This window comes from Rhinoderma darwinii, chromosome 2 (assembly GCF_050947455.1).
Source record: "Rhinoderma darwinii isolate aRhiDar2 chromosome 2, aRhiDar2.hap1, whole genome shotgun sequence".
NCBI lineage: Eukaryota > Metazoa > Chordata > Amphibia > Anura > Rhinodermatidae > Rhinoderma > Rhinoderma darwinii.
Window position 1 is genome coordinate 188,779,205 of NC_134688.1, and position 26,806 is coordinate 188,806,010.

The window sequence follows — 26,806 nt, forward strand, 5'->3', positions numbered from 1 at the left end:
AGGATCCGAGCGCAGTCTGGACTGACGTTCTGTGGGTGAGCTGGAGGGTTCCTCCTGTTTCTTCTTATATGGGGGATTATACCATATAGAGGCAGCTATCGGGGCATTATACTGTGTGGAGGGCAGTTATAGGGGCATTATACTGTGTGGAGGGCAGTTATGGGGGCATTATACTTTGTGGTGCTAGCTATGGGGGCATTGTACTCTGGGGGCAGCTATGGGGGCATTATACTGTGTGGAGAGCAACTATAGGGGCATTACACTGTGTGGAGGCAGTTATAGGGTCATTATAATGCGTGGGGGCAGCTATGGGGCATTATACTGTGTCGGGAGCACTATGGGGCAATATACGGTGTGGGGTCAGTGTCGGGGTATATTATATACAGTAGTATACAGCAGGTTCAGGGGATAAATATAAATTCAAGGGTGTGAAATACAAAAAGGGGTGTGGCCTAAATAATCGTTCAATAATCATAATCGAAGTTACATGTACAATTAATTGTGATTTTGATTTAGGTCATAATTGCCAAGCGCTACCTAGTGGCTTCCGTGTGCTGTCCGTTTTTTTTTTTGTTTTGTTTTTTTTTTGTTTGTTTTTTATGGACCCATACATTAGAATGGATCAGACGGACCGCACATACAGACAAGAATAGGACCTGTTCTATAATTGGCGGAACGCACACACGGAGTTGAAAAAAATAAAATAAAAAATTATTTGTGCGTGACCCTATAGAAAGGAGTGGTTCAGTTTGCTATCCGCTAAAAAAACAAAACGGATAGGATATTAAACAAAACAAAAAAAATGGTGGTGTGCATGAGCCCTTAGTAAGGAATGAAAACACCCTGACAAGCACTTAACCTTTTTCTAAATGGATTGATATCCTCTTTCCATTTCCAGGGGATTTGGTCACCAAATGGGCTGTATATGGTTTGATGGATCCGCCTGTGTCCCAACTTGTGGCACTTCCTTCAGGCTCGCCACTGCTCCCCAGGACTTCAAGTTCCTTTTGACTCTGTCAAACCTGACCTGAATGACCTCTTGGTCACGACCCCTTTCAGAGTAAAGGAGTTTAGAATACATAAGGATATTGCAATTAAAAAAAGAAACCAAATAACCGGTTTAGAAATTGTCCATTTTAGTGCTACTTTTCGAGCTGCCTCTATTACCGCTGGAGTCCAGAAGTGCTGGCGGATTGTAGTAATACGAGACATCTGCCCCTTTCTACTATGATTACCATTACTAGATGTTCACACGAATGTGCAGATCCGGAGCGATTAAAATGGTAAAATTCCAGCAGATTGTTGCCTGTAAATCCTATTGTAGTTGATATTGCTGGTTGTTTTTTTTTCCCCTCCTCATTTTGTCTGATGGGCCCTATGTTTAAAACAAATTACACCTATTAAGAACCCTGACGACCAGTCCCTTTACATGTTGGTATGTTAGCCTGATAGCTGTGTATTACTCGGTGTGTGTCCCCCCCCGTCCCCCCCAAATAAACTGAAGTGTTTCTTACAAACTTTCCAGACATGTTTTTCCAGTGTGACTCTAATCAGGATAGTGGGACAGATAAAGAAGGTATTTCATTACCATTTGAAGCATGGCTATCTTTTTGTTTGTTGTGAGCTTTACTTCTAATAATCCTGTAGTTTTTAGCCATATAGCCATTAGCTTTCCTATTTGTCACGTGTAACTACGTCCTTTAGTTTAGCATTCCAAAGATCTTTACGGTATGTTTACACACGGCAGATCTTTTCCAGAAATTTTTGTGACGAAAATCATTTCCAAGCATCTGAATGGGGTTGTTTCTGCAGCATGTGCATGGATTTCTGCAAACTTCACTCAGATCAGAGGGACAGGGGCACAAATTTCTGCAAAAAATCTTCTGCGTGTGAATCTATTCTTAGGCAACCCCCCCCCCGCAGTTCATTTTTCAAGTTTTATAATTTGCATCGCTTTTAGTCGTTTATTTCCAACAGTAATGCATACCTGCATTGATGATAATGGTCTCTAGGGCAAACCAACATCGAGAGTGCAATGAATCTTCCACAGGCAGTGAATCCTGCTGAACATAGAGATTATTTATTATATCACATTACCTGGGCATCATTTTTCTTTTTGTTGTTGACAGAACAACCACAAAGTTAAATCACTTCACTGTTAAAGTGTTCACAGAAACGAAACGGCCGAGCGTTCACACAAGCTCATTAGCGATTGGTGGGGAACTCCGTGCTCGGACCCCCACCAATCAAAACTTCTGACATGTCACTATGACATGTTAGAAGTTTGTCGAACGTTTAGTTACACTTTAAGTAAACAGTATAAAAGTCAAATCTACACTTCAACACTAAAGTCCATTTTCCACGTAGTAAAGGAGATTGTGGTTGCTGTTCTTAGTCCACCAATGGTTTATGCAGAAATAATTCTATGATTTCGGAAGCCTCTTATGTGGCCTAAAACATTACTAAAAGGCATGCACAATGGATTTACTAATATTAGGAATTTATTCACTGCATGCTTATAGTTAGAAAGAAAAATTGTGATTGTTGAAGTAGTGTGCTACTGCAGTCGGCCGTCCATGAACGTCATGTGGTCTTTTTCTAGCTTTCTCTTTTCTTCAGCTCTAAAAAGGTATACAAGAAGGGAAAGTACGTGTATTTATTGATTTGCTTTTGTACGTTTACCAATGTTTGGTAGGGTAGAAGGATGAGAAGAGGAGTACAGACGTATCAAGACCTCCAGCTGTGGACAAACAAACTTGATATTTTCCTGTCTTCTGATCTTGGCACAACCGAGAAAAAATAAAGCTGATGCCCAAATGTTCTTTAAATACAGTTTTTACTTGTGGGCGTGGTTAAATAATGTTAGGTGTGCACATTTTGCTTTTGTTGGTGGTTCTTACCTAATTGCATAATGATGACTTATGACATTACCTAATAAACTGCTGATTTGCAATTTCTCATATGTGTGGTGATATGGCCTCGGAAATCAAAGTAGTTCTACACAGACTGACAGCAGGCCAACTTGATGCTGTCGGCCGACCCTCTGTGTGTAAGGTCGGGTTCACACCTGTGTCGGTGTTTCCATTGTTCTGCTCAGTCAGAGAAGCAGAACAACGGAAAGGGTATGTGCACACGATAACTGCAATTCTGTCTGAAAATACGGAGCTGTTTTCAAGGGAAAACAGCCCCTGATTTTCAGACGTTTTTCGCGGCGTTTTTTACATCCGTTTTTGGAGCTGTTTTCATTGGAGTCTATGAGAAAACGGCTCCAAAAACGTCCAAAGAAGTGTCCTGCACTTCTTTGACGAGGCAGTCATTTTACGTGTCGTCGTTTGACAGCTGTCAAACGACGACGCGTAAATTACAGGTCGTTGGCACAATACGTCGGCAAACCCATTCAAATGAATGGGCAGATGTCTGCCGACGTATTGGAGCCGTATTTTCAGGCGTAAATCGAGGCATAATACGCCTCATTTACATCTGAAAATAGGTCGTGTGAACCCAGCCAAATACTGGTTGGGCTGGTTCAGTTGTACTACGGACACCACCGGCGACTCACGGAGCCCATTGACTTGAATAGGTTTTGTCGAGTTTCAATAGGGGTGTCCATGATTTTACCAGAAACAATTTCTGGTATTTTCTTCCAGATCTGCGACTGATGTCCCTAACGGAGCCTCCATCATAAATGTGAACGACGCATTAGATGTTTGTCCAACATTCGTTTGGCAGATGTCGGAAGGTAGAAGTATCGGGCATGTTGAATTTCTCACGGAAGATAAGCTGCTGCCTGAGGTGCCTTGCAGCTTATTCCCTTCTCCCAATTTAGAACACATGCACGCTTGGCCGAACCGAGTGTGCATGTATATGGGGAGGTTGGGAGGAATAGCTGTCGACCGAACGAGCGGATAGCTATTCAACGTATTATGGAGCACTTAAATCTCCATGCTTGCCAATTGCATAATTTCTGGGATTTTAAAATTTCTATGGTAGACTCAACCAGGTTTATCAAGTAAAAAAATGATAAATCTGAATTTTTACTGCAGTGTTAGTATTTTATGGTAATATTTCTCCTCTTTCTGTATCACTCCTGATATTCGTTAATGAGAACATGGCAAGACCGCATCGCAGGTTAATATTGGATCACCTCACAGCTAATTTGGAGAAATTTGATCAGTAAAATTATTTTGCCAGTTTTTGCTCATGACTGTATTTTTCCATAAAGTAGGGCACAAATGTTGACCACTTAAGTTACAGAATCCATTAGCTGCTCACTTTTAGGATTGCAGGCTGACAGCATTTGGGGGTGGGGGTCAAGGTAGAAGAGGTACCACTGATTATATTGTCATGAAGGATCCTACTCTCAACTAATAGGACTGTTTCTACACCCTTTTAGAAAATGAAGATGACGTTGGTGTCGATGACTGGGAAGCCATAATCAGCGATGATGAGAAAGGTCTATATTTTTATTTCATTTTTTTTATATATTTTATTTAAATTAATTTAGACCCTTAAATTTGAACATTTAATTTTTGACCCCTTGGCGACCTCTACCCTATATGTACGTCGGACATTGCCGTGTTTTGCTGTCTTTTGGTCACCTCGCCTCCCAAAGAAAATGGAATTAAAAATGATCATTAAGTCCTATATACCCCAAAATGATACCAATAAAAACTGCAGCACACCTCGCAAGAATAAGCCCTCACACTGCTTAATTGATGGAAAACTTAAACTAAATGTCAACTAGTATGTCAAGTTGGTATCGTTGTAATCGTACTGACCCGCAAAATAAAGTTAACATGTCACTTTTAGTTGACGCTGTAAAATCCACCCCAGAAAAAAAATTCTGTACATTAAATGGTGCCATTAAAAAATTACATCTCATTTTGTGTTATTGTTGTCTCTTATTCCAGCATCTTTAACCGTGAAGGTAGTTTACCGGCGCCTTTCCCTTACTTCTATCAAAGCCCCCACCCACCCTCCTTTTTTTTTCTTTTTTTTCTTTCCTTATCTCTTATTTTGTTTTTTTATTTTTCTATTTTTGTCAATTTTACTTTGCTATTATCTCCTTCATATTGTGTTTAATGACCGGGCCTGAAAAGACCTTAAAGAGGCTCTGTCACCACATTATAATTGCCCTATCTCATACATAATCTGATCGGCGCTGTAATGTAGATAACAGTTTTTTTATTTTGAAAAACGATCATTTTTGAGGAAGTTATGAGCAATTTAAAATTTATGCTAATTATGTTTTTAATGCCCTTAAAAACTGGGCGTTTTTTAACTTTTGGCCAATTGGGCGTTGTAAAGAGAAGTGTGTGACGCTGACCAATCGGCGTCATACACTTCTCTCCATTCATGTCCATTTGTACTCAGCACAACGTGATCTTGCGAGATCACGCTGTGCTGTCACATATACCCACATTAACTTTACTGAAGTGTCTTGACAGTGAATAGACATTGCCTCCAGCCAGGACGCGATGTCTATTCACAATCCCGACACTTCGGTAACGTTTCAGTGGGACTTAATCGCTGCACAGCGTGATCTCGGTGTGCGGTCATTCATAGCGTGATCTCACGAGATCACGCTGGGCAGCGATTAAGTCCCACTGAAGCTTTACCGAAGTGTCGGGATTGTGAATAGACATCGCGTCCTGGCTGGAGGTGATGTCTATTCACTGTCAAGACGCTTCAGTAACGTTAATGTTAGTGTGTATGACAGCACAGCATGATCTCACAAGATCACACTGTGCTGAGTACAAATGGACATGAATGGAGAGAAGTGTATGTCGCTGATTGGTCACTCTTCACAACGCCGACTTGGTCAAAAGTTAAAAAGCGAGCAGTTGGGCATTAAGAAACTAATTAGCATAAATCTAAAATTGCTCATAACTTCCACAAAAATTCTCGTTTTTCAAAATAAAAACCACTATTATCTACATTACAGCGCCGATCAGATTATGTAGGAGATAGAGGAGATAGGGCACTGGTGACAGAGCCTCATTAATGACCGGCTAAATTTCAGTTTTTGCCTCTGCATTTCAGCAGCCATAACGGTTTTATTTTTTCATTGTTGTGGCTGTGTGAGGCCTTGTTTTATGTGCGAGAATTTGTATTTGTGCGGTTTGGGAGTAGAAAAATTTACACTGTTATATCATTTATTTTTACGCCGTGAATATAGGAAAAAGCTCTCTGCATTGTTTTTTTTTTTAACCTGTTCACATTTTACACTAAGCAACATCGTAAAATTAATTCTTCAGGTTATTATGGTCGTGTAGATACCGAATATGTGTAGGTTTTTATGTAATCCATGGGCAATAAAATCTATTTTATTCAAAACAATTACTTTTTTTTTGGGATGCGATCAAAGAGGAGAGTTCCCTTTGATCATGCCGCGGTCACGGACGGCAGCGATCAAAGGGTTATACTGCTGGTGTCAGAATGTTTTCTGACTCCAGCTGTATTCAGCAGGCTCCTCTAAGTTCAGGAGCTGTTAGTTACAGCTCCTGCTTAGAGGATGAGCGCTCACAGGATCGTTCATCTGCCTCTTCTACAGCGAAGCCAAAAGACTTCGCTGTGGACGAAGCACCTGCACCGCATGCCGTCAAGACGGTGGGCGGTCGTTAAGGTGTTAATGTGATCATTCTATTGACACCACTCTATTTATCTGTGCTTTTCTGTCCCGGCACAGACTGATAACTGCTCTTTATTTGTGAAATGTTCTCTCAGTGGACTATATTCTAGATGTTTTTGACTTTAAAGGATAAAGCGGGCCCTGAGTGTAGATCCAGCTGTTACCTTCTGTGGCCGAAGCAGTCAGTCCCGCTGACCTGACGGATTCAGCTTTGACTGCAAGATACAGCTTCCATGTATACAGAATACATAGAAGCTGTATCTCAAAAAGTAAAATTTTTTATTTTTAATAAAAACAAATGACAAAGTTGCACAAAACACTCAAATACACAATTTCATTTAAAAAAAAAGTATAAAAAAAATACAACTCGTCCCGCAAAATGCAAGGCCTCTTACAGCTATGTTGATGGAAAAATTAAAAAGTTCTAGATCTTGGCAGGCAGGGATAAAAAACGAAGACTGGCTTCCGCACAAGGGATTAATGACCAGTCTTCTGTCTTTGCTTAAAATGGCTCAAACAATCCTGATGTTCCAATAGAACAGCTTAAAAGGGGTATCCGTATTTGACCTTTTTTCTCACCCTTGCCTCCTTGGGGCTGTGCGTTTTGTCGCAATGTCTTCACCCTTGGCTGTCTAATGGAATGAGAAATAACCTGACCAGAAAATGTCATTGACCAAGTAGTTGTGCTTATACTCTCGGTAGATACAAAAACTGTTCACATAGAGGTTCAGGAGAAAAATGAAGACGAGGACGAGGATGAAGATGATGAGGATGATGATGATGATGCAGAAAGTGAGGATGATGATGATGAAGGGGATAGCAGTGATGATGAAAAATCTGCAGAAGAAAAACCTGAAAAGCCAACAGAGTCTCATTCTGCTGGATCTAAACCAGCCGAGAAGAAGCCTATTGTAGAGCGCAGCTCTGAGTCGGAGTCTGACTCCGATGATGATCGCACCAAAGAGGAACGGATTTATGATAAAGCAAAGAGGCGAATAGAGGTATTCATAATTCTCCTGATTACATTTATGTTCTTGACTTTCTAGCCATTAGATTTGAGAGATCACGATTTACCTTTCGGTTTTTACAACATTTTTTTCTTTTGTTTTGCATATTATTTTCGCATTATAGTTATAGATCTCTTCTGAGTTTTATGCATATGTAGAACACCTAGCAAAGCTTATCTAGCATTGGTTTTTCTAAGACACCTTTGCCTTGTTTTAGAAAAGACGTTTGGAAAACCAGAGAACCATAAACACACAAATTCTACGGGCACCAGTTATTTGTGTCCTTGGGCATGTGGACACTGGGAAGACTAAAATCCTTGACAAGGTAAGTTCTTTGTCTTTTCTTTGCATTCTTGCTCTAAGGTGTATTTGTCTCAATGTGATGACGGGAGATGCATATGTGTGTTTGGACCGTTATTTACAGCGTCAGAATCCTTCCGGTGTGTACAGTACAGTAGCCACGCTTTGCCTGAGTTACTGGAGTGTATGACTATAAGACGGTTCAGGGAGTAAAGGGTCTTTGACTGTGCCCTATACACTGAAACATCCACCCTCAGACTTCAGAATATTTTTTTTTTCTCTCTGGTGTTATACTAAAATGTTTCCCTTTTTGGATGAACTTGAAAAGCATAATTTAGAAGAGCTCCCTTGGCTTGGAATCACACATGCAGTATTCGTGGCAGATTTTGATGCCGTTTTTTTACGCCTAACACAGGGGTGGATACAAAAGAGAGAAGTATCGGTCTTTCCTTTATATATTTTATTCTTTTTTGGATCCACTCTTGGTTTTGGCACAAAACACTGCAACAAAAACTGCATGTGTGATTCCATTCTTAATGTGAACAATAGAAAGGGATCGGCAAGAAGCATGGTCTTCCTAAAGGGGGTTTTACACTGGGCAATTATCGGGCAAATAATCGTTCATAGAATGCTTGTTGCCAATAATTGCCCTGTAAACAGGGCTGCGATCAGCAGATGAACAAGCAAACGCTCGATCATCTGCTGGTCGTATCATTTAAAAAAAGTTAATTATTATCGTTGTCGGCAGCACATCTCCCTGTGTAAACAGGGAGACGCGCTGCCGACATGATGATAATGTATGGGGACAAGCAATCGGAGTAACGACGGCTCGTCCCCATACATAGCTCCTTGTGACCGGAGCAAACGAGAGCCGACCAATGAGCTGTCTCATTGATCGGTGCTCGCTGCCCGTAGTGTAGTCAACTACGCTATTGCTTCCGGCAAAACGACGGATCCGGTGCACAACAAAGACAAACGGAAACCATGGGTACCGGATCCATCATCATTGAAATCAATGGTGATGGAAACAGAAACCTCTTGTTTCCGTTTGTGTCTGTTCAGGGTCCTGTTTTGACAGAAAGCTCAGACTGAACGTCAGAACGGGACCCCAACGCAGATGTGAACGAAACCTCACACCCGTAAAAAATGTGCGTAAATTTGTCAGTGTGCTTTGCGAGTGGCATGCGTTTTCCATGCACTCGCAAGGCACTTTTTTTTTCCTAAGGAACTGTGGCGCAAATCACGCACCGCGCATGGATGTGCATCCGTGTACTGTGCGTGGTTTTCACGCACCCATTGACTTCAAAGGGCGCATAGGGGCGTGAAAGCACAACAATATAGGACATGCAGTGAGTTTCACGGAATGGACTCTCGCTGCGTGAAAACTCACATGTGTGAATGGCCCCATTGAAATCGATGGGGCCGTGTGCTGTACGGTGTTTCAACACACAGCACATGGATGAAATTCACGTTGGGGTGAATGGGCCCTTACTTTTTATTCGCTGAACAGTGGAGAGGAACTGGACTTGTAACTTTTACTGCACTCAGCAATTATAGTTTTAATATTTATATAGTGCCTCTAATATAGAAAAATTGATGGCCATTCTTAGTCCTTGGTTGGGCACATTGAATCATATTGCTTTGCCAGGCTTGGGAAGCGTATATAGGGGGGAGGAAAATGTCGATTTTTGTGACTAATTAATTTCTTTTCTATGGATGTTGTTTTTTCTTTAAGAATAAAGATTGTGAAAATAATAATAAAAATAATGTAGGAACCAAATCTACTTTACTTGATGAATGGCTATAATGTCTGTTTACATTTGGAGGCAGTCTGAAAGAACAGACAAGAGAGCGCTCCTATGTATATCCTATTAGATATATCGTTTTTCAGGCTGGAAGCTAAATTGAAAGTTCTGCAGGTTTTCTATTACCAGAGGGCAGTGCATTGTGGGAGCTCGGATGATGGTTGCACAGTTTAGGCCTCATGACAGTCTGTAGAGAGAAGATACACTGTATATGGATTACAAGAAGGAGCCAGCAGTGTGTCAACATTTATTTTGGGTGTGAATGGTGAAGGAAATGCCATATAACATAATATAAGAACTTTTTTTATGTTGACAAATGTTCAAATCAGATTGCCTAATACCAACGGGTGCAATACCACTCCCTGATTGCACCCGCCCAATAAAAAAAACCTGTCCAATGGCGGGCAGGGATGTGTATAGCTACCTTAGTGTTATTAGAGGGTCTAATGGATAACCGAAATTAAAGTCGTCTAACATATTAAAGAAAAACTCCTACATCTACATATTTTACATTGATAAAACCCTTAGGCCTCATGCACACGAACGTGTTTTTGCGGCCGAAATTCACCAGCAAATCTGCAAGTGAACTGCGGTCCCATTCATCTCTATGGGTCCCATGCACATGACCGTGGCTTTCACGCTCCATGTATTGCCCGGGAGCCAACTGGACCGCAAAAAGTTAGGTCATGTCTTATTATGGCCGCATTTTGCGGTCCGGGATCATTGAAATGAATGTGCACTGGCCCGTGATTTGCGGGTGGCCTGCGGATGACACTCCTCTGCCGTCCGAGCTGCACATCACGGGCCGTGCTTACCACTACGGTCGTGTGCATGGGCCCTTACAGTATAACCGAGATAACTGGGTGAGAAATGTTTAGAGGAAGTCCATGAATTTCTTATGTTATTTTAATTCAGGCACATGATGTAGCATTTCCAGCTGCCGTTCTATAACCTGGGTGAAGCATAGCCGCCACATGACTGTGCATCTGATCTGGCAATTTATACTTATTTACGAAACGGTTTATTAACATATAGCGGGCACGTTTTTTTTGTTGTGGGAATAAATGCTTCATGGAGGGAATAGTCAGTGCAGAAACCATTGGTAATAGTCAGTGAAGAAACCATTGGTTTTTACTTTATAACTAGAGTTTTACTTTTATCTTCAATTTGTTATATAAGTGATGCTGGACAGTTTTTCGTGGTCCGTTAGTGTAATTACCGCTACAATCGCAGCATTTAACAACATTCAATCACCTCTTTCTCCGGAATGATTGCCTTCAACTTGTGTTGCACTTTACCTAGCATAATATTGAGGTATCACTGTTGAATTTTATCTTTCTGCAATGCCTTTTATATTTCTCAATAAAAATAAGATCTAATTGTATTTTTATACTTCTGTAATGTATACTGAAATGCATGACTTTTTCCATTTCTGCATTACTCTTCCCCCAGGATATATCTATTAATTGTTTCTTTTAACCTTGTAGTTGCGCCATACTCATGTACAAGACAGTGAAGCTGGAGGCATCACTCAGCAGATCGGTGCAACCAATGTCCCTTTGGATGCTCTAAAAGAACAGACAAAAATGGTTAAAAATGTAAGTACTACACAAAATCATTGTTGTATTTAGAAATGACCTGTATTAGTATCTGAGAAATATGTGAATATTGGTAGAAGAATAATATCCCTCCTATAATCCATTGTTTTCTAAATGTCATTAATTCAGTTTGATAGGGAGAACATGAAGATTCCAGGAATGCTCATCATTGATACGCCTGGTCACGAGTCTTTCAGGTATCACTTTGCCAACCACTTCTGAACTTCAACTCCCTTAGGCCTCATTTCCCGGCCCGACACCGTTCAGGGACCGTATTCCCGCAGTGAGACAGGGACACCTAGTGTCATACATAACTATGATGCTAGGAGCCCGGCTCCCTGAACTGTGTTCAGTCCGGGATATGCCGCCGACATGTGGTCCGTATATCACGGACCGTACACAGTCGTGTTCATCGGACCTTAGATAAGATTTGTGTGCATGCTGTTTGCATCTTGCTGTGTAGGTTAGAGGGGTTGTCAGGTTTTATCAAATTATTGTTATTTTTTTGTATAATAAAAAGTTAAACAATTTCCCAATATACTTTCTGTATTTAATTCCTCACGTTTTTCGTGATCTTTGCTTGTTGTTTAGTAGGAACAGTCATTGTTTACTCCCAGTGGATACAATTCTGTCCATGATCATGTGATGGCCACACAGGTGCACGGTTCCTTACAGTATTTGTATCAGAGCGGTCTTCTAACGAACCGGGCACCTGTGTGGCCATCATATGACCAATGGACACAATTTTATCTAATGGAAGTAAACAATGAATGTTCCGAGATCTTCTAAACCGGGAGGATTTAATACAGAAAGTGTATTGGAAAATTTGTATAACTTTTATATTATACAAAAAGTAACATTAATGTTCCTAAACCAGACAACCCCTTTAAATCCCTATTTCTTGCTTTTCTGCTACAAAGCCTGTGTTCTCAGCCAGTAGAAAATATGTGTTATGATGACGTCCATGGCTTAGCTTTTTTGTGCATGCCTGAGGGTTCTGATTATATAACAGAGTTCCAATATTCATTCTCACTATCTTTTCTTAAATTTCAAGTAACCTGAGGAACCGTGGAAGTTCTTTATGTGACATTGCCATCCTGGTAGTGGATATAATGCACGGGTTAGAGCCACAGACCATTGAATCATTAAATTTATTGAAGAACAAGAAGTGTCCTTTTATTGTAGCGCTAAACAAGGTGAGAAATCTTTTAAGTCCATGTTTTTTTTTTTCTGTTCTATATTCTAAATCATTTGCCTCGTCTTGGATTAGGATTTTCTAAAACTTTAACACACTTCTAATATAAATGCTCGTTTTTATTTATGTATTTATTTTATTTTTTAGATCGATAGGTTGTATGACTGGAAGAAAAGTCCAGAGACTGATGTCGCTGTTACTTTAAAGAAACAAAAGAAAAACACAAAGGATGAGTTTGAAGAGCGCACGAAGGCCATCATTCTGGAATTTGCACAACAGGTGAACATACATTTTTATTTTATTTCTAGAATGACACTTTTTACTGCAGTAAATGTATTAACAAATCAATAGGCAGTAAATTTGAGTACTTTATTAGTAATGAAATGGCAAGTGATCTATGTTATTATATAAATTATCCATAGGTGGTGGTTAAAACATGTATTGACCATTACACTTACAAGATAACCCATTTCTAAATATATACCCACCAGCGGATGCACTACTGGAAAAATGTAGTATTCCGTGGTGCCCGTTCCTGATGGAACAACCAACTAAAATTCCTCCTGACCGGTATTTAAAGGAACAGTGTCACCCCAAAAAAATTTTTAATATCAGTTTGATGTTCGTGTTTTATTAAAAACGTTTGTATTAATTTGTGTGTTTGTGTTACTTTTTTTTATTTTGACACTTTTTCTTCCCTATGGGGGCTGCCATTTTTTTTTCCATTTCTGTATGTGTCGATTAACGACACATACAGACATGGAATACGGCAGCTACAGTCCATAGGAGTCAATGAACGGGACTTTGCACTATGGCTCTGTCCTGCGCAGACGCAGGTCAGAGTCAGACAGAGCAGAGCAGCTGCTTGCAGGGAGAGAGCAGGCGCCATCTTGAAGACCAGCTGCACTGCAGGTAAGATGTGTGTCTCTGCATGTCCCACTCTCTACCTCACAGACCCCCGCTCTCGTGACCCCCGACGGGCCCCCCCCCCGAAACGGCTCCCCCCCCCCCCCCCCCGACAGCCCCACCCCTCCCTCCCTTGACTGAAGGACACACGATGAAACTGTACTGAGAAAGTCCTGAACGGTAAATCTCTCTAGTTGTGCTGAGACTGTTTGGGAATGTGACTAATGAACCTCTCAGTCTCAGCACAATTAGAGAGATTTACCGTTCAGGGGTCTGGGAAAGCTGGGTGACCACCATTACCCCTCCTACTGGAGTGTGATATTCATTAGTCACATCCCCAAACACACTCCACTAGGAGGGGTAATGGTGGTCACCCAGCTTTCCCAGACCCCTGAATTATAAATCTCTCTAATTGTGCTGAGACTGAGAGGTTCATTAGTCACATTCCCAAACAGTCTCAGGACAACTAGAGAAATTTACCGTTCAGGGGTCTGGGAAAGCTGGGTGACCACCATTACCCCTCCTACTGGAGTGTGAGAGGTTCATTAGTCACATCCCTAAACACTCCAGTATGAGGGGTAATGGTGGTCACCCAGCTTTCCCAGACGCAGATATAACCAGGAAAGGGCTGGATGGACGGGCTGAGGGTGCACAGGGTTTTTGGTGACCCCCCTCTGTCATGTGATCGGACCTAGGTTATCTGTTCATCAGACGGGGTTCATGTGACTATAACTCTGTCCATAACAAGAGACAGTGCACTCAGGACAAGCCCTGCCCTCATGCCATAGTTGTGTGGTTCTGTCTGCGGTGATGGCGGTGGGTGGCTCTGACACCCGCCTCCCCCGTCGTGTCATCTCAGGACAGAAGGGGTGTCCGGATTGGAGACACAGCGCCACACCTGTCCTCAGGTTGTGTCTGGTATTGCAGTTCACCTCCATTGAAGTGAATAGGACAGAGCTGTAATACCACACACACGACCTGAGGACAGATGCGGCGCCATGTTTTCCTGGACGACCCCTTTAAGACTTTTCGTGTGTGTGTGTGTGTGTGTGTGTGTGTGTGTGTGTGTGTGTGTGTGTGTGTGTGTGGCAGAGTGGAGTGTGCACGGGCGCCGCTGATACTTCATAGCTGTTTTGAAGAATCAGCGGCGAGAACACACACACACACACATCCCCCAAACACACAAAATCAAGTGTAATCAAGCGTTTTTTATGTGGTTTTTTTTGCACGTAAAATGTGCACAAAAAAAAACATGTCAAATACACGGCGTGTGAACCGGTCAACTGAAAAGTCATTCACTTCACTTTCATCATTCTAAGGCTGGGTTCACACGACCTATTTTCAGGCGTAAACGAGGCGTTTTACGCCTGAAAAGACGGCTCCAATACGTCGGCAAACATCTGCCCATTCATTTGAATGGGTTTGCCGACGTACTGTGCCGACGACCTGTCATTTTACGCGTCGCTGTCAAAAGACGGCACGTAAAATAACAGCCTCGGCAAAGAAGTGCAGGACACTTATATACATTATATTCAGGACACTTCTTGGGACGTAATTTGAGCCGTTTTTCATTGAATTCAATGAAGAACAGCTCCAAATTACGGCCGTAATTGACGCCTCGCAAAACGCGAGTACGAGCAATTACGTCTGAAATGACGGAGCTGTTTTCTCCTGAAAACAGCTCCGTCATTTCAGACGTAAATGCAGTTAGCGTGTTCACATACCCTAGGGGTATGTTCACACACAATGTTTTCAGCTGAAAAATCGGAAGCATACAAGCATCTGCCCATTGGTTTCAATGGGAAATATGGCGTTCTGTTCCGACAGGGAGTTTTTTACGTGGTAGTTTTCCAAAAACGGCACGTAAAAAGACGCCCGACCAAAATGAAGTGCACATCACTTCTTGGGACGTTTTTGGAGCCGTTTTTCATTGACTTTATAGAAAAACAGCTCCAAAAACGACCGTTAAAAAACGCGAGTTTGATTAAAAAATGGCTGAAAATCAGGATCGGTTTTCCCTTTGTTTAGTAAGCGTGTGAACATACACTTAGCCTTTTGGTGTGTCCTATAACTTCTTCCAGCTGCAGAATCACACCCAATATGGCTGCCGGACACTGCTTAGCAATTTGAAGACACCTTTACCTGGCTTGTGAGAGGGGGGGTGAGGTTCCCTCCCACATTTACAGCAGCTGTGAGTCAGGTTGCTTTGCCTTATTTACCTTGCTGTAATTCTGGGAAGTGCTCCCCATGGTGGCCAACATTGGAAAACATGTAAAATTATTATTTAATTTTTAATACTTTTCACCATACGGAAAAAAAAAAAAAAAATACAGCAAAAAACTTAAAAAATATAATAGAAATAAGTAACGACACTTAAAAAAAAAAGGTTTAATTTGCGACACATTCCCTTTAATGCCTGTAATGTTCACATATTGTGTAATGAACTTTAATCCTGGATTGATGTGCATTTCTTGTTTTATTTAAGGGTCTGAATGCGGCCTTGTTTCATGAAAATAAAGACCCGCGTACTTTTGTGTCTTTGGTTCCAACCTCTGCTCATAGTGGAGATGGCATGGGCAATCTAATCTCCCTCCTTGTCGACCTGACTCAGACCATGCTTAGTAAGAGGCTGGCCCATTCTGAAGAGCTGAGAGCCCAAATAATGGAGGTAAGCCAAAAGACTACCTTTTGCAGTGTTTATTGCATAAGCTCTAGTTTCCATTCAGAAACATTTAATTTTGCTCCTCTACTAGGTAAAAGCTCTGCCTGGCATGGGCACTACCATTGATGTGATCTTGATTAATGGTCGGCTAAGAGAAGGGGATACTATTCTGGTTCCTGGTGTAGAAGGTCCAATTGTCACACAAATTCGAGGACTTTTGCTTCCTCCTCCAATGAAAGAATTACGAGTAAAGGTAACTGTTCATTTCATTATCTATTTTTCTGCCACCAAGTAGTAGTATGTCTTATTTTGTACTGTCAAATAGATCAGGATGGTTGATAAATTCCCACTTCAATCTTTCAGAACCAGTATGAGAAGCACAAAGAAGTGCTCGCTGCTCAAGGAGTGAAGATCTTGGGTAAGGACTTGGAGAAAACATTGGCAGGTTTGCCGCTTTTGGTCGCTCATAAAGATGATGAAATCCCAGTCCTAAAAGTAAGTTTTGTTTGTTAAAGGGAATATTTACAATCTAAAACTTTCATATTGTTCCTTGTTTCTCCGAAAACCTGTTATAAAATGTGACCATGTGCCTTTTGTAAGGATGAACTCATCCATGAGCTGAAGCAGACACTGAATGCTATCAAGTTAGAAGAAAAGGGAGTTTATGTGCAAGCATCCACTTTGGGCTCCCTGGAGGCACTGCTGGAATTCCTGAAAACATCAGAAGTGCCAGTAAGTTTTCTGCATTTTATACCTTGTCTATAATCTTATTATTAAATATTGTACTGACCAGTGAATACCCTTTCTGCATATAAAGGAAGCTATTGTGTGCTGATTAAACCTGTACTTTACAGGATTTGACAACCAGATTCATGAATCTTATGAGTTGGAGCACTGTTGCCTCCCTGTTCTAAAGATCCTTGAGGGTTCCCACTGATCATAAAAAGTTACTTGGTTTACCTGCAACTCCATCTAAATAACACTGTTACACCATGATGGGTTGTGTCATGTGACAGCTTGACCCTGCTTGATGATTTCTAGATTGTGACAAATGTACTGTAAATCTTTTGTTGGCTTTAATGCATGTCTTATTTACTTGATGATACGAATAAGGTTACTCGGACCAGTTCTAATATGCATTCATAGAAGGGAGAGTTGTATGACTTAAACCTTAACTAACCATTGTATCTACTTCTAATGCCTTTTTTGTGTGTTAATGTACCAAAATATGACATAATTGACATATTAAAGGAAATGCTTTAAGTGTATGATAGGTGCGGATTCCAATCTTGAGAATGGGAGTTTCCCGACCTCCGTCCTGCCTGTTGTGGTTGCTGCATCCAGGTGGAGAATAAATAGAGAGGGAGACGAGCGTGCGTGTGGTTTTCTCTATTCGGTTCTTTGGGAGTTATGGAAACTGCTCAGCTTGCTTGCAGCATTTTCCACTATGGTTCTGGCTATTCAGAGGCAGAGGGGTGTAGTCTCATCACAATGCAGGTACTTGCTCCCTGCTGAGTCCTAAGTGCAGCAAGTGCTAAAGTTCAGAGACATAGAACTATTATCATTTAGTAATAATACTCTTCTAACTCACCCTGCAGAGTCTCCAGTATATTCTATGAGATGCTGCTTCACATCACTTTCCTGCTTCCTGCTTGTAAGAGCTGACAAGGAGAAACCTATCAATCACAAGCAGGAGGCAGAAGCCTATGATGAGGAGTTCTAAAACTTTCCTGACACACACTGCCATTCTTAGATCTGTGAGTGCTGTGTGCAGAGTCTCCATTTCAGTCTCTCTCCTGCTAGTGATAGAGTTCTATATTTAGATAGGTATTACCCTCTTACAATTTTATATATAATATGTTGGAGTAATTCACACTAGGTGTACACCACCAATTATCGATATATGAACAAAGGAACGGGGAGTGGGAAAAGTAGTGTGTTACATCAATGTTAAAAATGAAAAATACTTTATTGAATAATTATTAAAAACAATGTTAGATGAAAAAATGATGACGTTGTGCCAAAGTCCCCTAGATTGGCACACTAAGACAATATTATGTCTAAATTAATTGCTTCGTTTTATTAAAGATATGTGTCTAGCCTCCCCCTGTGTATATGCGAGGAGGCTCTGCAATAGTCCCTGATCCAGAGATTAAAGTGTTAATTATTAGCAAATGGCTGTCCCCCTCAGTATCAATGACGAGACAGTCAACCTGCATATGACACTAAAGGTTCCTCCAACGGGCTGTAATTAAAGCCCTGCGGTGGAGAAATCCCTGCATCAATACAACCATATGGGTTGTATGTGCATGTGTCCCATGCAAGTAGACACGGCACAGCAGAGTTGAGACTGTTGCGTGCTAGCTAGTCCTCTATGTATAAGCTTGACATAGCAGAGCTGTAACTGCTCCGTGAGGACAACTCTGCAGGAGGAGTAACTGATCAGATAGTGTGCTCACACAGTGATCTCCAGTCCCACGTAACCATTAGTATTCTGCCTGTCAGGCAGTTGTATCACTAAATCGAGGTGTGTTTACTTTGTGCAGATAAGGCTGCCGAAGTCAGTCACATACACATGGGAAGGGTTGAGAGAAGGTGAGCCGCGATCAGCTGTTTGAGTGTATTCACAGCTCAAACATAGCTCGGCATAGCAGAGTTGTAACTGCTACGTGAGGACAATTCTACAGGAAAGAGTGTGTTCTCTTTGTGCAGACTATGCTGCCAGAGTCAGTCACATACACATGAGAAGGGTAGAGAGTAAGTGAGCCGCGATCAACTGTTTGAGTGTATTCACAGCTCAAACATAGCTCGGCATAGCAGAGCTGTAACTTGCTATGTGAGAACAACTACAGGGAGGAATAACTGATCAGCCACATTGACGGGCAGGCGGCCACACAGGTAGTGTGCCTCAACAGTGATCTCCAATCCCACGTAACTGTAAGTGTTCTGCCTGTCAGGCAGTTATATTACTAGATCGAAGTTTGTTTTCTTTGTGCAGATCAGGCTGCCGAAGTCAGTCACATACACATGGGAAGGGCTGAGAGGAGGTGAGCCGCGGTCAGCTGTTTGAGTGTGCTCGCAACTCAAGCATAGCTCAGCTCCGTCCCTCCATGTATTGTGACCGAGTCTGCAGCCCAACATGCGGTATTGACGTGCTTAAGTCCCTGACCAGGGCAGATATTCTGCCAGATAAATGATTCAATCAAATTGTTATTTGAACAGTACGGAGCAATGTGTGACCATCTAACATTGTGATGATTTTAAAAGACACCCGACGCGCGTTTCGCCGGTACTTCCGGCTTCTTCCAGGGGTGGCGACCGCCAGAATCAGAGGCCAGATATGCTAAAAAGATCCCTGATTGACAGGGATGGTAACCAATCCAAACAGTTTAAGACTAGAAACAAAATAATAGTGCAATGTGATACTTCCGGCTCGTTCCAGGAATGTATCCATGTTAAGATAACACTGCCAAGGCTCAGGATGCATCAATTTATAACAAAAAGTTCAAATTGCAGTCATGTCAGGACATTGTGCTGCACATTTAAGTGCACATATAGCACTGTCCTGCAGAAACAAAAATATATAAATGTGAGTATAATAGTCATAGAGAAGGGAGGGGGAGGGGTAAATGTCCGTTCTAGAATAATGCCACTACACAGTCTGTGAGTACAGTCCATCAATAATTACACTGATGGATAGTAACTTGATGGAAATTAAATTAATGTCTCATCACAAAAATATGAGACAAGAAGATATAATTTAATATATTTGGTTGTATGTGAAAACAGCTGTCAATGGGTACATTCACATAGAAAAAAGAACAAGTTCGTAGATACAATATACTGTGTAGGCATTAATTACTCTATCTACGAACTTGTTCTTTTTTCTATGTGAATGTACCCATTGACAGCTGTTTTCACATACAACCAAATATATTAAATTATATCTTCTTGTCTCATATTTTTGTGATGAGACATTAATTTAATTTCCATCAAGTTACTATCCATCAGTGTAATTATTGATGGACTGTACTCACAGACTGTGTAGTGGCATTATTCTAGAACGGACATTTACCCCTCCCCCTCCCTTCTCTATGACTATTATACTCACATTTATATATTTTTGTTTCTGCAGGACAGTGCTATATGTGCACTTAAATGTGCAGCACAATGTCCTGACATGACTGCAATTTGAACTTTTTGTTATAAATTGATGCATCCTGAGCCTTGGCAATGTTATCTTAACATGGATACATTCCTGGAACGAGCCGGAAGTATCACATTGCACTATTATTTTGTTTCTAGTCTTAAACTGTTTGGATTGGTTACCATCCCTGTCAATCAGGGATCTTTTTAGCATATCTGGCCTCTGATTCTGGCGGTCGCCACCCCTGGAAGAAGCCGGAAGTACCGGCGAAACGCGCGTCGGGTGTCTTTTAAAATCATCACAATGTTAGATGGTCACACATTGCTCCGTACTGTTCAAATAACAATTTGATTGAATCATTTATCTGGCAGAATATCTGCCCTGGTCAGGGACTTAAGCACGTCAATACCGCATGTTGGGCTGCAGACTCGGTCACAATACATGGAGGGACGGAGCTGAGCTATGCTTGAGTTGCGAGCACACTCAAACAGCTGACCGCGGCTCACCTCCTCTCAGCCCTTCCCATGTGTATGTGACTGACTTCGGCAGCCTGATCTGCACAAAGAAAACAAACTTCGATCTAGTAATATAACTGCCTGACAGGCAGAACACTTACAGTTACGTGGGATTGGAGATCACTGTTGAGGCACACTACCTGTGTGGCCGCCTGCCCGTCAATGTGGCTGATCAGTTATTCCTCCCTGTAGTTGTTCTCACATAGCAAGTTACAGCTCTGCTATGCCGAGCTATGTTTGAGCTGTGAATACACTCAAACAGTTGATCGCGGCTCACTTACTCTCTACCCTTCTCATGTGTATGTGACTGACTCTGGCAGCATAGTCTGCACAAAGAGAACACACTCTTTCCTGTAGAATTGTCCTCACGTAGCAGTTACAACTCTGCTATGCCGAGCTATGTTTGAGCTGTGAATACACTCAAACAGCTGATCGCGGCTCACCTTCTCTCAACCCTTCCCATGTGTATGTGACTGACCTCGGCAGCCTTATCTGCACAAAGTAAACACACCTCGATTTAGTGATACAACTGCCTGACAGGCAGAATACTAATGGTTACGTGGGACTGGAGATCACTGTGTGAGCACACTATCTGATCAGTTACTCCTCCTGCAGAGTTGTCCTCACGGAGCAGTTACAGCTCTGCTATGTCAAGCTTATACATAGAGGACTAGCTAGCAGGCAACAGTCTCAACTCTGCTGTGCCGTGTCTACTTGCATGGGACACATGCACATACAACCCATATGGTTGTATTGATGCAGGGATTTCTCCACCGCAGGGCTTTAATTACAGCCCGTTGGAGGAACCTTTAGTGTCATATGCAGGTTGACTGTCTCGTCATTGATACTGAGGGGGACAGCCATTTGCTAATAATTAACACTTTAATCTCTGGATCAGGGACTATTGCAGAGCCTCCTCGCATATACACAGGGGGAGGCTAGACACATATATCTTTAATAAAACGAAGCAATTAATTTAGACATAATATTGTCTCAGTGTGCCAATCTAGGGGACTTTGGCACAACGTCATAATTTTTTCATCTAACATTGTTTTTAATAATTATTCAATAAAGTATTTTTCATTTTTAACATTGATGTAACACACTACTTTTCCCACTCCCCGTTCCTTTGTTCATATAGTGATAGAGTTCTCAGTCAGCTCTTGCAAACAGGAGAGCAGTGCAAAGCTGCATTTCATAGGAATACACCAGAGATTCTTCACACAACACATAGCAGAGACAAGCAGTGTGAGTTAGGGCCTGTTCACATCACCGTTCGCTTTCCGTTCCTGGGTTCCGTCGGAAATTTCCGTCGGGTGAACCCCGCAACGGAAAGTGAAAGTGAAACCACAGCTTCCGTTTCAGTCACCATTGAGATCAATGGTGACGGAAACATCGCTAATGCTTTCTGTTCGTCACCATGCCGACAGGTTTCCGGTTTTCCGACTGAATCAATAGCGTAGTCGACTCCATGACACTCTACCCATAAAGAGGGTTCAAAATGTGTGGATACATCTGCGCTCTAAATAAACAAATTACACTAAAATATTGTCTGCAAGTTAGCATAATCTGTCCAAAAAAATAAAAATTCCTGTTGTGTTTCTTTAAGTTACTTGTGATGTCTTGATATGTCACTTATTTTCCACCCATACAGTATGCTGGAATTAATATAGGACCTGTTCATAAAAAAGATGTTATGAAGGCCTCTGTGATGTTGGAGCATGACCCTCAGTAAGTTATATAGTGAACTCTTTTTATTGTACAGTTTATAGAATGTGACAGGTCGTACATTATATGGGGTGTTTATCCACCTTCCAAATATATAAAGAGGATAAAATATCTTGACCAAACATCTACCAGTGTAAACAATCGATTGTAATGTAAATGGTGTATAATGATCTATGGTCAGCTAATTGGTGGCTAAATACCTTAGGTATTTTTTTTTTGTTCAAGACGGAAGAAGGACCTATTAGGGGGGTATAAAGGTTGTAGACATACCCCCCCCCCCCTCTTCAAATAGTGTTTCTCCATTTTGTTCATTTATGCATTACCATGAATGCCGATTGATTTTAGTTGGCGCCTTGTAATTCTTCCTGTCCCCCACTCCAACCTGCCATAACTCCACAGTTTTACTGTTCGCAAAATGGAGACATATTTTATTTGATGTCTAGATATTGGTACTCAAAATAACTATTTGATATAATTTGGAGTCTCAATGACGCATTATACTGTACAGAGATATTACAGGGAATTTCTGAGCTCTATATGAACCATAAATATCTGTGATGTTCGAATCTTGTGTACAGAAGGTGCCTCGAGTGTGAAGTGAATCAAGTCATTTTTAGGCAATTTGTTGAATGTAGTGTGGCCTTATGGTTCTGAAGGCTTATGTGCATCTTGAAGGTGAAACCAGTTTTAGCACAAACGCGTTGAAATGACGTATCCCATGCATTGCCTATCTCCGCACCCCAGGCAATTCTTCCCTCTCCACTCGCTACACATTGTCCCCAGAATTTAAATTTGCATGTGCTCAGAAAAGAGTACAATCTTGTCTTCATCTATAAAAGTGCAAGAGAAGGTTTCTTTGCTGATGCCAACACACATGTACAGCAAGTTGTAAAAATATAAACCGCCTCCAGACAGGGATTGATGTGCCTAAAGTACCTGTTGGAGGTCATGTGACCAAAGTACGGAACACCAGATATTCCCGAAGTAAACGGCTTGTTGTGCTGGTCACGCCACGCTAATGCGAAATTCATTTTCCCTATGTTTTTAGGACAAACAACGAATTAACCCATTGGACACTTTAAAATTATAAGAAGATAATTTGGAGAGCTTGAAAACACCTTAAAGGCTATGTAAACCTTTGAAAGGCAATTTATTTGTATTGATAAAAAGGTTAGTCAGTTTGATTAGTGCAACTTTATAAATATTTTTTATTAAAAATAATTTTTTACTTTTGACGTACAGTTGCTCTCTATTCTATATACAGAGCAGTTGTATCTTTAGCTGAATTCTGTACCGTCAGGTCTGTGGGACTGACGGGTTCAGTGTCAGCGGGTCCTGGGTGTCTCTGACATGTAGGATCCACCTGTTATCCTTCACCTAAGTTCTTAAGTAAGAGACACGCAGGAGCCGCTGACACTGAACATAGCAAACGATACAGCTGCTCTGTATAGAGAATACAGAGCAGCTGTATCTGAAAAAGAAAAAAATAATTTTGAATAAAAAGTATTTAGAAAGTTGCACGAATCAAACTGACTAACCTTTTTATATAAAAACAAACAAACTGCCTTTCAAGGGTTTTCATAGCCTGTAAAGTAGAGAAATGTTTCTTTTGGGTTTATAGTTTTGAAATTGACTTTTCTTCTTGCTTTTGTTTTCCCTCTTTCCCCCCTTTATAGGTACGCTGTCATTTTAGCCTTTGATGTAAGAATTGAAAGAGAAGCTCAAGAAATGGCTGATAGTTTAGGTGTACGTATTTTTAGTGCTGAAATCATCTATCACTTGTTTGATGCCTTCACCAAATATAGACAGGATTACAAGAAACAGAAGCAAGAGGAGTTCAAGTAAGTGATCCATGTTTTGGCCCGGCTTCTCCTCTGATCCGCCTAAACCTCGACATCATTATTTATACGTAAATTGCTCATTTTTTAGGCTTTAAAATATTGTCCCTTTCTCTTTCTAAAACACCGTTCCGTTTCACAGACCTATTCCTAATATTCAGTAAGGCCTTTTTTTACATAACCGGTTTTCTCTGTATTGTGCTGTCCATTTTAAAACCGACTGCACACTGGCACATACAAGTCAATAGGGCCGATAACACATCCGTTTTCTTTAACAGATTTCTGTTTTCGATCCGAGAAACTCGCTGCATGTCCTATTCCAGTCAGTTTTTTGGATCAGACTAGGCCATTTAAATCTATGGGAATGAGAAAGAAATAACTGATTGCACGCGGAAGCCATCCGCGTGTGATCCGTTTTTAATAGATCTGTTGCCAAGCAACAGAAAGTGAAACCAGGAAGTCTTTTCCACACCAGTGTGATAGAGAGGCCTGCATACCCAGGAGACACTGCTGGAGCACGTTGGCTGCACAATGGCTCTCACGTCGCTGGGAGGTGAGCCAGGCCAACAGAACACTTTGCACAGGTTTGGAAGACTTGATCAGTAGCCAAAACTGATCCAACAAAGCAGTGGAATCAGACAAATGCTCCCTATATGCTGTAAAGGCAATGTAAGGCGGAGTCTGTGCAATCGTGTTTTTAGAGGGCTGGATAAATGAACAAAAATTACACAATAGGCTTCCTTTTTTTTTTTTTTATACGAACGATGAAAACTGATGCAGCACGAATATGAAAAACGGTCCATTGCATCAGTTTTTTCTGAATGCGAAATCGGATGCAGTCGTGTGAATGAGGTTACTATGTTATCTACTATAACTTCATTCAATACTTTATATAACAGTGTCCTCCCTGGTGCATTTTTGCAAAGTCATTGACTGATTCTATTATACTTAAAGAGGCTCTGTCACCAGATTTTCAAACCCCTATCTCGTATTGCAGCAGATCGGCGCTGCAATGTAGATAACAGTAACGTGTTTTTTTTTCTTTCAAAAAATGAGCATTTTTGGCCAAGTTATGACCATTTTTATATTTATGCAAATGAGCCTTTCTTAAATAAAACTGGGCGTGTTTAAAGTTATGTCCAAGTGGGTGTGTATTGTGTGTGTACAACTGGGCGTGTATTGTGTTCGTTACATCTGGGTGTTTTTACTTGTTTTACTAGCTGGGCGTTGTGAATGGAAGTGTATGATGCTGACGAATCAGCATCATCCACTTCTCTTCGTTACCACCCAGCTTCTGGCAGTTCAGACACACCGCGTGTCCTCTCTCATCCGACGCGATGAAGTTCCTGTGGGAGGAAGTGAGTGACGTCACAGTGTGATCTCTCGAGAACACGCTGTGTCTGTGCACTGCCAGAAGCTGGGTGGTAACGAAGAGAAGTGGATGATGCTGATTCGTCAGCATCATACACTCCCATTCACAATGCCCAGCTAGTAAAACAAGTAAAAATGCCCAGATGTACACACACAATACACGCCCACTTGGACATAACTTTAAACACGCCCAGTTGTACTTAAGAGAGGCTCATTTGCATAAATATAAAAATGGTCATAACTTGGCCAAAAATGCTCGTTTTTGAAAAAAACAAAACGTTACTCTTATCTACATTGCAGCGCCGATCTGCTGCAATACGAGATAGGGGTTTGAAAATCTGGTGACAGAGCCTCTTTAATGCAATAATGAATATTGATGTCACCCTTTGTAGATTAAATTGCTATTACTTTAGTAGGTGCGGATCTCAAATGTCTGATCAAAGGTTGCTTAGGGAAAAAATACTGTAACTGGCGAATTACATGTCAGAGTAAATTGCTCTGCAATAAGACATTGGTCCACTTTTTCTCTCCAAAGCCAGTCTCCTTTTATGTGTTTCTTTTGTTTTGTTTTAATGCATTTTGCAAGAATTCTGCTTTGGAAATGCCATTGACAATGTTATTTGCAAAATGTCTTCAACGCTTATGGCAAAGGGGGAAAAGAACTGAAAACAGGGTTAAAATCATTATTAGGTCGCTGTAAATAATTTGGTAAAGACCATGTTGCCATTTTAAAGGAAACCTAAGAACTACAGTATGAACCAGATCTGGTGATTGTTATGGATGCCTTGGATATGTCCATGAAGACTGGATTTTCCATTATATCTGACATTTTCCTAATCCTCATTCTGTTTTCTTTTTACCTTCACCTTTTTACAGACATATTGCTGTATTCCCGTGTAAAATTAGAATTCTTCCTCAGTTTATCTTTAATTCTCGTGATCCCATTGTCATGGGAGTAATTGTGGAAGCTGGTCAACTCAAACAGGGTACACTGATGTGTGTACCGAGTAAGAATGTAAGTCAACATATTGATTGGTATGCCATATTGTCTTGTTTTGTGGATGATCCCTTTAGATATAGATATATATAGCGATATAGATATA

At 41.2% G+C, this 26,806-nt stretch overlaps 1 protein-coding gene across 1 annotated transcript in view; it reads left to right on the top strand.

Moving 5' to 3' along the window:
- Positions 1 to 26,806, top strand: part of EIF5B (eukaryotic translation initiation factor 5B) — a 75,489-nt gene that overhangs the window by 44,177 nt on the left and 4,506 nt on the right. Inside the window, exons 9-22 of the mRNA XM_075852630.1 lie at positions 4,394 to 4,453; positions 7,334 to 7,632; positions 7,856 to 7,963; positions 11,231 to 11,341; positions 11,471 to 11,538; positions 12,396 to 12,537; positions 12,684 to 12,815; positions 15,928 to 16,110; positions 16,196 to 16,357; positions 16,468 to 16,599; positions 16,705 to 16,836; positions 22,421 to 22,497; positions 24,171 to 24,335; positions 26,580 to 26,718. Coding sequence (XP_075708745.1) covers positions 4,394 to 4,453; positions 7,334 to 7,632; positions 7,856 to 7,963; positions 11,231 to 11,341; positions 11,471 to 11,538; positions 12,396 to 12,537; positions 12,684 to 12,815; positions 15,928 to 16,110; positions 16,196 to 16,357; positions 16,468 to 16,599; positions 16,705 to 16,836; positions 22,421 to 22,497; positions 24,171 to 24,335; positions 26,580 to 26,718 — 1,910 coding nt within the window. The remainder of the gene's footprint in view (positions 1 to 4,393; positions 4,454 to 7,333; positions 7,633 to 7,855; positions 7,964 to 11,230; positions 11,342 to 11,470; positions 11,539 to 12,395; positions 12,538 to 12,683; positions 12,816 to 15,927; positions 16,111 to 16,195; positions 16,358 to 16,467; positions 16,600 to 16,704; positions 16,837 to 22,420; positions 22,498 to 24,170; positions 24,336 to 26,579; positions 26,719 to 26,806) is intronic.